This window comes from Cyprinodon tularosa, unplaced genomic scaffold, assembly GCF_016077235.1.
Source record: "Cyprinodon tularosa strain WSP-4 unplaced genomic scaffold, ASM1607723v1 ctg1242, whole genome shotgun sequence".
Classification (NCBI taxonomy): Eukaryota; Metazoa; Chordata; class Actinopteri; order Cyprinodontiformes; family Cyprinodontidae; genus Cyprinodon; species Cyprinodon tularosa.
The window spans coordinates 51,416-60,941 of record NW_024038051.1 but is presented as its reverse complement, the minus strand read 5'-3'; the positions used below and the strand labels follow the sequence as shown (position 1 = coordinate 60,941).

Here is a 9,526-nt window from a genome sequence, read left to right as displayed (position 1 = left end):
TATTTAACCCGCTTCACAGCTACTTAGAGGAAAGAGTAAAATGAAGTAGGTCTGTGCTTCACCTAAGCATTTAGAAAAACATTAATTTTTTTAACTCTAATGTGAATATATATTGGTAAGGAAGATTTAATCAATCAGTTAAAGTAAAAAAAAAAAAAAAAGCCTTTATTGTCATCATATTCTGCAACGGATACAATGAAATTTTTTGGACTTCCATTTCAGCTACCGTAAAATAAATAAAAAAATATAAATATATTAAAAGGAAAAGGAAATGTAAACAGTACTGGCACAGATTGGGGGGGGGGGGGGGGGGGGGGGGGGGGGGATAGTGCAAACCAGGTGAAAAGTGTCCGTCAGTGCAGGTCGGAGTTGAGGGGGGGCAATGGCTTTGGGGAAGAAACTGTTTTTGAGTCTGTTTGTCCTGATCCACATTTACCTGTAGCGCCTTCCAGAGGGCAACAGGTCAAACAGGGTGGAGCCAGGGTGGGAGCTGTCCTTGGAGATGGCCCTGGCTCTGCTGAGGCACCGGGTGGAGTAAATGTCTGCCAGGGAGGGGAGAGGGCGACCGATAATCCTCTGCGCTGCCTTTATCACCCTCTGCAGCCTCTCCCTGTCGGCAGCGGTGGAGCTGCCGAACCATACTATGATGCAGTAGGTCAGCAAGCTCTCGACGGAGGAGCGGTAGAAGGCCAGCAGCAGATCGGAGTTGACGTTATACCTTCTGAGGATTCTCAGGAAGTCTAACCTTTGATGATGGTGGTGATGTTCTCTGACCAGGTGATGCGGTCACAGATGTGGACGCCGAGGTATTTGACGCTGTGAACTAGGGCTGGGCGATATAGAAAAAAAGCTTATCGATAAAAAAAAAATGCATATTGATCGATATCGATAATTATTGAAAAGATTTGAAACCATATTTTATGTGCAGCTCTGCCTGGACTTTTTATAATATTGCTAAATGATTTAATTTTAATAAAGAACACAAACACAGACTTCCAATTAAATCTTTATTTAACCAACTTTTTTAACCATAACAGAATTGTTTTAAAGAAAAATAACTTAAGAGACCTGAGTTATGTTATTAAATACTGACAAAGAATAAACTAAAGTGACCAGAAAAGTGACCAAAATAAATTTAAATAAATACATGGACCCCCCCACCCCCGCATACTTCTAAGCTTAGTTTTCTGCTTTAACCTGAGTTATTTGAAGTTTCTGGCCCCTCAGCATTTTTCTCTCAATTGTTAGAACTACGTGAGAAACTGCCCAGAACTGAAAATATATATATATTTTCCGAAGATTCCTGGGAGGAGAGCCGCGGTGGGGCCTCCACAGCTCGTACTCCTGCGGGTGTGAGCGGCTGAGATGATAAAAAAAAGTTGGTTGTGTTATCAGACTGGTTTTCACTGGTTCCCGACACATTTTCCAGATGACTGTGGTTTGTTTTTGGTCCGACTTGCCATGACCGAAATACTGCCAGACTGCAGAACTACAAAAACCCTTCTTTGGAACAATTTCCTCCGCCTCTCCTTGCTGCAGCTTCATGTGCTCTGTGTTGTGGTTTGAGAGGGCGGCGCTTGGTGACGGCGTGCCTGGGTCCGCGATTGTGATTGGTTGGGAGGAAGCAGTGGCTAGCATAAACCTACATGCTAGGCTACAATGAGAAGGAAGGAAAACTGCGTTTCTTTATCGAACTTTTATCGACCCTCTTTTTTTCTATCGATCGATATATATCGTTATTGAATTATCGCCCAGCCCTACTGTGAACCCTCTCCACCTGCTCGCCGTTGATGAAGAGGGGAGCTGGCTCAGGGCTGTGCCTCCTGAAGTCTATGATGAGCTCGTTGGTTTTCTTGGTGTTCAGAGTCAGATTGTTCTCTGAGCACCAATCAGCCAGCTTCAGGACCTCCTCTCTGTAGGCGGCCTCGTCGCCCCTGGAGATGAGACCGACCACAGCGGTATCGTCGGCGTACTTGATGATCTGGTTGTGGTTGTGGATCGGTCTACAATCGTGGGTGTAGAGGCAGAAGAGGAGGGGGCTCAGCACACAGCCCTGTGGGGAGCCGATGCTCAGCGTGCGGGTGGAGGAGAGGTGGGGGCCAACTCTCACAGCCTGGGGTCGGTCGGTCAGGAAGTTGTTAATCCAGGCAGAGGGGGGAGTCCAAGGGAGCCCAGTTTGATGATGAGTCTGTCCGGGAGAATGGTGTTAAAGGCCGAGCTGTAATCCGGATGTAGCTCTGCTGCTGCTCCAGGTGGTTCACAGCAGAGTGGAGAGCCACGGCAACGGCGTCCTCTGTGGAACGGTTGGCCCGGTATGCAAACTGTTGGGGGTCCAGGTGTGGGGGGAGACACTCCTTGCTGTGCTGAAGAACCAGCTTCTTAAAGCACTTCATGATTACCGGAGTGAGGGCCACTGGGCGGTAATCATTCAAAAAGGCCAAGCTGAGAACATTAATACAGAGCTACATATTTTAATGGTCTTATATCATGTTTTTTTTATATGATTAAAAAATCTTTGGCACTATAGAGTATTCATAGGTTATTTTGGAAATATTGATTGATTTCTTCCAGCGTGGAAGTCACTTGCCACCTCTCTGAGGGAAACTGTGGGTAGGTCATGGCTGACACCACAAGGGTTTCACCCCCCTCTCAGAATTCAGACTTTTTTCTCAGAATTCTGACTTTTTTCCCATACTATACTGAAATAAAATTTAAAAAAATCAGTTAACTTTTCTTTTTTTTTCCAGTGGCCCTAATCCTCTTCCGTACTTGATGTTCACCTGGACAACAAACTAGACTGGAGACCCAACTGTGAAGCCATTTGAATTTACTTACTAATGAAAAAAGTTTTAATGCTCTCTGAAGGTGTTTTTTGATGTATGCGAAAATGGGTAAATGCATGAATGATGAGATAGAATCCAACTTCTTTTTAATTTATTAGAATTACACTTTCTCTCTCAATATCTCCAGGTGGCATGAACCACGACTAACATGATAAATTAAGTAAAACATGCCCGACTACAATGCAATAATCAAAAACTCCAGGACTGATCTTTGGTCTGTGCTAACTTGCTAATTCTGCTTCCTGCCAAGCATGTATGACATCTACACCTTAATCAGAGGCGGAAAGCTGAAGCACAACAAACATAGACGCGCATTTTAGCTGGAATCTCCTCTATTTCTTTTTGAAAACAAGCAAAAAGATGCGATTATTGCCTCTGTGAATGGGAAGATGGTTGCAGCTGCTCCCACCATGGACCCCCGTGTAGCTTATAGAACACAGAATAATTATCCGTGGGACGACACAACTGGATATACCTTGAATGTTCATTAACTTGCCCCAGGCTACGGAAGCCTAACTGTGACATATCACTAAAGTAAGAGTTTGATTTATCAGTTACATCTGGTAGTGAAAGAAATCAAGCTGTCACAGCTGCTGTGATTGGCTAAAAAATGCGACACGGAAGCTTGAAGAATTGTACTGAATGGCCCTCGGTTTTAAGAATGTTTTCTTTGGGAGCCTTTCCCAGATTGGAGATCGATATCTAGTTTAATTTGAATGTTATCAGTCTGGGTTGTGCCAGCAGGTTAAAGGAATAGTACACCCAAAACATGATTAGCCTTCATTTTCTACTCACCCCCATGCTGAACAACACTCTGGAGTACTTTTTTGATATCTCAAATGCATCTGGAGATCTGGGAGGCTTCTTGCTGTCTGCTGACATTCAAATAATGGAGGTCTATGGCGCCCGAGGCAGAAAGGTCCATAAAAGTCCACAAAAAACGTGTCAATATTCCTCCATACTGTTCGTCCAATATATTCCAAGTGTCCTGAGTGGGTAGCGTCCAGAATTTACTCGAAACGAAGTCATTTAGAATGTTTTTAGAGCATAAACAGTAGTGTATAGGATTTCCTGAAAGCGCGTTCATGAGTCTACGGAAACCGCGGCAGACCAAACCAGATGAAAGTGCGCATTCAGCGTCTGCTCTGCCGATAATGCAAGCGTAGAAGAAGAAATGTGCTGTTTACCTGTGCAAAGAAAGAAACAACGAAAGAAAAATGTCTGAGGACTTCAGTGTTGAGGAAGAGCATGAGTTCTTTGCCGAGCTGAATGCGCACTTTCATCTGGTTTGGTCTGCCGCGGTTTCCGTAGACTCGTGAACGCGCTTTTAGGAAATCCTATACACTACTGTTTATGCTCTAAAAACATTCTAAATGACTTCGTTTCGAGTAAATTCTGGACGCTACCCACTCAGGACACTTGGAATATATTGGACGAACAGTATGGAGGAATATTGACACGTTTTTTGTGGACTTTTATGGACCTTTCTGCCTCGGGCGCCATAGACCTCCATTATTTGAATGTCAGCAGACAGCAAGAAGCCTCCCAGATCTCCAGATGCATTTAAGATATCAAAAAAGTACTCCAGAGTGTTGTTCAGCATGGGGGGGAGTAGAAAATGAAGGCTAATCATGTTTTGGGTGTACTATTCCTTTAAGAACTTGGTGGATTCTATTGTATTCTTGGTAAAAACTAAAGTGAAAACCAAAGCAAAAAAAACAACAAAAAAACTTTTACTATTATTCTATTCATACGCATCGCCAAGTTCAATTTTTTCCCCCCTCCTTAGATCTTTAGGAGAAAAAAAACATGCTCTAGCTTTAGTTAAAACTACAAAATGAGGAAACTTTTGGCACATTTTGATATTAAAGTGAGGATGGAAAGTGAGAACCTTTTACTGGTTAACTGGTCCTTTTGTTGGAATCCTATTCAAGGTCCTCAGTTTGTATTGAAACACGGATATGTGTGTGCGCGCGCAGAGTGCTGAACTGAAGAAGAAAATTGCTTCCTTACAATTGAGTGTTTTAGGATCCAAAGGAGCGTCTGTGCTTAAACAGGTGGAAATTGGAGGTCCCCAAATGTACACAAACACTCGGCTGGTCTAAGTAGGGATTTAAACCAGCGATTAAAAAGGAGGAACCCCATCTCAGAGGATTAGGACTTTGATTCTGAAGAAAAAAAAATCCCAACCTGAACACAAAAACAGAGATTATTCTGTTGTTAAGCAGTGAAAGCAGCTCCTCTCTGAGAATAGCTGGAATATGTTTCCCCATCCTCCTGCTCGATTGGAAGAAAAAGATCAGATGTTCCTGTCTGGGCTTCAACCTTTACCACCCCCCCCCCCTAAACTTTTCTGATTTGATGGCGCACAGGTTGATGAAGGCGTCTCCTTTTCAGCCGGTGAAGACAGTGAGTCCGCTGATGTCAGGGTCTGCGCTGGGAAGGGGGCGGTGCCAGCGTGTGATTCTCCACTGTCATTAAAGAGGTAACCTCTAACCAACATTCTGCTTCATGTCCTGCATCTCCTGGAGCTTTTAACACTCAGCTGTTCATCCTGCATTTTTCCCTCCTTGCTGCTCAACTTTCACGTGTCCTGTTTATTTTTTGAGCAGTAAGGATTCAGCCTTCACTCCTTGATGCAGATGTTGCACAGGGTGTGAATTTAAATCTGAACGTGTGAAACTGTGGCAGGAAAGTGAGTTTTCATCTGATGTGTTGAAGCTTGGTAGCTTAAATAGAGGGAAGTTTCCAGCTGCAACATCAGGACCATGTCCAGTTCTGCCTCTCTGGAGACGGTGATGTCCTGCGGTAGGACTGGGTCCTCTGGGACGTCAAAGGCTCTGGCCTTCTCAATCGACCGGATCATGTCCAAGAGCTCGGAGTCGAAAAGCGGCGTTGAGGAGCGCGCAGAGGGGAAGAAGTTCCTCGGACTCTGCTCACCGATCCCCTGCATGATACCGCTGCAGCCGTTCAGCTACGACTTCCAGGCCAAGGCGATAATGAGCTACTCGGAGCTGTGGAGAGCCAGCTTTAGGGGAACCTTCTGTGGATCAACAGCCGCTCCCTGCAAGGGGAACTGCGTGGTGTGCGCCAGCGCGGATTCTCCGTTGAAACAGCCGGTGCCATTCCCCGGGAGTAAGTTGGTGAAACCGCAGGTTATTCACCAGGCCGTGGCCGTGCCTAGCGTGGGTTCACTTTACTATCTGAATTACCTGGATTCTGCATACCAGCAGTCAGACCTGCTGGCCGGAAACTGGTTTTCTACGCCACAGGCTTCCCTGTCAGCGCACCACAAACTCATGCTGCTGGAGAACGCCAAACTGGCCGGTGGAGCTTCCGAAAAGCTTCCCACTCCTCAGTATCCACATAAGGAACATCTTCCGGGACAGCTGGACCAGCTAGTAAAGGAGAACAAGGCTTTGACTGCCGACAAAAACGGCGTCAAGACGCACAGCAAACTGAACTCCGGCACTGGAAGCGCGGACGGGAAACACAAAAACTTCACGTGTGAAGTTTGTGGAAAGGTAAGCTTAAAGAAAAAAGTACCAGTTAGAATATTAAACATGCATTTATCAGTTTATAACAAAAACAGCAATTTCAAAGAAACTAATAGAATAATTTGTATTTTTCCTATAGATATTTAACGCACATTATAATCTGACCAGACACATGCCGGTGCACACCGGGGCCCGGCCCTTTGTGTGCAAAGTGTGCGGCAAGGGCTTCCGACAGGCCAGCACGCTCTGCAGGCATAAGATCATCCACACGCAGGTGAGGAGCCGCGCGCACGTCTGCACTCAAACATTCCTTCCTTATTTCATCTCCAGCTGCTGTTTCATTGCTTTTCTTCAACATCTTTCACCAAGGAGAAGCCTCATAAATGCAACCAGTGCGGCAAGGCGTTCAACAGGAGCTCCACGCTAAACACGCACGTCAGGATCCACGCTGGGTACAAGCCATTTGTGTGTGAATTCTGTGGGAAAGGTTTCCATCAGAAAGGTAAGCGTCTCAGAAGCTTCACGCAATTTTATTTCTTTTTTTTTACATGTGAATCTCTCATTTTTTTTCTAAAACTCATAATGTACCTGTACTTTAAAAAGTTCATGTTTAAAAAGCAACAAATTAAACTAGAAAATATCAAGATTTTCATTGAAAAAAGATATATGCAACTATTAAGGGTTCAAATTAGTTAGTGGTAAAATTATTGCGAATCATGCTTAAGTAATTCTTAGTTGATAAATAGTCATCTTGGTGTTTCCAACTCTAAATTCAAGTTATTCTGCACTGAATGAATCTTTTTGGAAGTCATGGCCACTGTGCAGCGGCCGGGAGCATCGGGAGTTCCGCTGGAAAGACAAAGGGAAAGAATTCAGTTTGGGAACTTTCCGCAAGGCCCCCGGATTACGGGCCCCTGTTCACTGAAATAAATGAGTGTCTGATTCAAACGGCCTGAATTCCGTTTAGTTTAAAGTTGTTCTTGCTGAACTTACTTCTGCATTTTGAAAATAAAGAATTTCTGTGCAGGCAGATATTTCCTCCGTCGGTATTTTTGTTGCGCAGGAACGCCTTAGACTGCCGTATGTTTCAGTTGTGCGGAGGAATCCTCCCAGTTTGCGGCAACATCGGAGCCGCATGGCTGTAAATATCTCCAGGCTCACCGAAGCCATCAGCACAAATCAGACATGGCACTTTGCACGGACTAATTCTTTCTTCAAGACGGCAGCATTTGCTCTGGGTCAGCTGCTTGAACTCCGGCAAAGTTGCGTTTTTTTTTAAACGAGTTACCAACGCGTTTGATTCTGATCAAACGTGACAACTTCTGAACCTTAACGCACAAAAATGTCATTAATGAAGGAGAAAAAAGTCTCAAATAGCGACACCACGGATCTGTGCGCAGAGGCCTCTCCACTTCCTCCTTGTTTTACTTTTCTTTTACAATAAAAAAAAACAGATTCAAATAAATGAGGGATATTATTCACAATTCTTTTCTTACATTTTCGAGACTGCCTAGAAGTTTATATATATATAAATATATATATTCTGTAAAAATCAGCATTTCAGGCTCATTGCTTGAAACAACAAAAAAAAGAAAAAAAAAAGATTTTTATTTTTAGTAAAGCAAAACCTTTTTTTTTAATTAAAATAGTGTCAAATGTAATTTCTTTAAACCATAGGTATTATTTTGTTTTGCAGAATATTTGATTTTTTTTCTATGTTGCACGAGCCTTCATTTAACAAGTAATTCAAAATCCTTCTGTCTGTTTTATTCTAAAGAGAAAACCAGAATGAATAAAAATAAGAAAATAAATGAAAAAAAAAGAAACTAAAATGTTGTATTTGAACAGCGGTGTTGAGCTGATGTCGCTGGTCTGATTTAAATCACGTTAATGGGATGTTAAAGGAAGTAGCACCGGGTTGATGGGATAACTATCAAATCACCTTTAGTGCTTAAGTGTTCAGCTCCATGTTTAAGTTGATCATTTAACATTCTTATTAAAGAGAAAACGCTATTATTTCATAGGAATTAACTTTTTCACTAAAAGTACAAGTACACAATTATCTACATCTATCACTTTTTTTTCTGTTGGCCATTTTTCTTTCATTTAAGTCCACCATTGCTCTAATTGTTTTTTTTTTAGGGAACTACAAGAACCATAAGTTGACGCATAGTGGAGAGAAGCAATACAAGTGCTCCATCTGTAACAAGGCCTTCCACCAGATCTACAACTTGACATTTCACATGCACACGCACAATGACAAGAAACCGTTCACCTGCGAAACCTGCGGGAAAGGCTTTTGCCGCAACTTTGATTTGAAGAAACACATCAGGAAACTACATGACAGCGGCTTTTCTGCAGTGTCTGAGGCCTTGAGGGAGCCACAGAGCTGAGATCTGCTGCTCCATCATCAGGATGATGATGATGCTGCTGCTTTGATCACCATGCTTAGACTGAACTCACATAGTGAATTGTAGGAGCCCATATTGGTAATAAAACAGCAGGGATGAATGAACCGAAGTTCCTTCTGAAAGGAGCATTATTAGGAATACTTATCTTTTTTTTTTGTCACCCAGCATTCTTCCTCATATATATAAAACACTCTGACAAATCACCTCTCTGCATGATCAATGTATGGGACTCTAAATAATAGTTTAAAATATGCTATTTAAAAATGAATTGCCATGTTATGTATTTCACTGAAAATGTGTGAATGTGAACAAATAACTTATAATGAAATTAAATGTATCAACCATGTTGTTTCGATTTTTAATAAAACTGAACATTGAAATTCAACCTTAAGATCTGACATATTTAAATCAACACTTTGATCAAAGATCAGATTTTACTGTTCTGTTGGCCTGTACTAACCATGCAGGGGTTTTAGGTTCAATAGCATCGAGCTTAAAGCATTACCAGATGAGTGGTCACCCCTAAAAGTATAGTGATTTGTTCCAGTACCTCTCTCCCCATGAGGTTAAGGGGAAAAAGTTGCACACTCTAATATAGGCCTCCTTTGCATCCACTTTACATCAAGATTTATTGACAGACACGATCTTAATAATGTTACATTTACACTTGACTCTGGAATAATGGCGCAAATGATCGGCGATAACACAGCCCTTCAAAGCGAATTACATTAAGCAGCTAAACGGCCCCGGGGATCCGGAAGCAGAAGCAGGGAGC

General features: G+C 42.8%; 1 protein-coding gene across 1 annotated transcript; it reads left to right on the top strand.

The window, feature by feature from the left end:
- Nucleotides 1-5,266: 5,266 nt before the first annotated feature.
- Nucleotides 5,267-9,142, top strand: fezf2 (FEZ family zinc finger 2). Its single transcript, XM_038276439.1, has 4 exons — nt 5,267-6,367; nt 6,480-6,614; nt 6,710-6,842; nt 8,483-9,142. The coding sequence occupies exons 1-4, from the start codon at nt 5,612-5,614 to the stop codon at nt 8,731-8,733; spliced, it is 1,275 nt and encodes a 424-aa protein (XP_038132367.1). The 5' UTR covers nt 5,267-5,611; the 3' UTR covers nt 8,734-9,142.
- The last annotated feature ends 384 nt before the right edge of the window (nt 9,143-9,526 follow it).

Bases quoted from the DNA above. Each gene is read 5' to 3' on its own strand.
- fezf2 (XM_038276439.1), top strand. From the start codon at position 5,612: ATGTCCAGTTCTGCCTCTCTGGAGACGGTGATGTCCTGCGGTAGGACT. The intron at 6,368-6,479 runs GTAAGCTTAAAG...TTTTTCCTATAG, and splicing joins CGTGTGAAGTTTGTGGAAAG to ATATTTAACGCACATTATAA. The intron at 6,843-8,482 runs GTAAGCGTCTCA...TTTTTTTTTTAG, and splicing joins GAAAGGTTTCCATCAGAAAG to GGAACTACAAGAACCATAAG.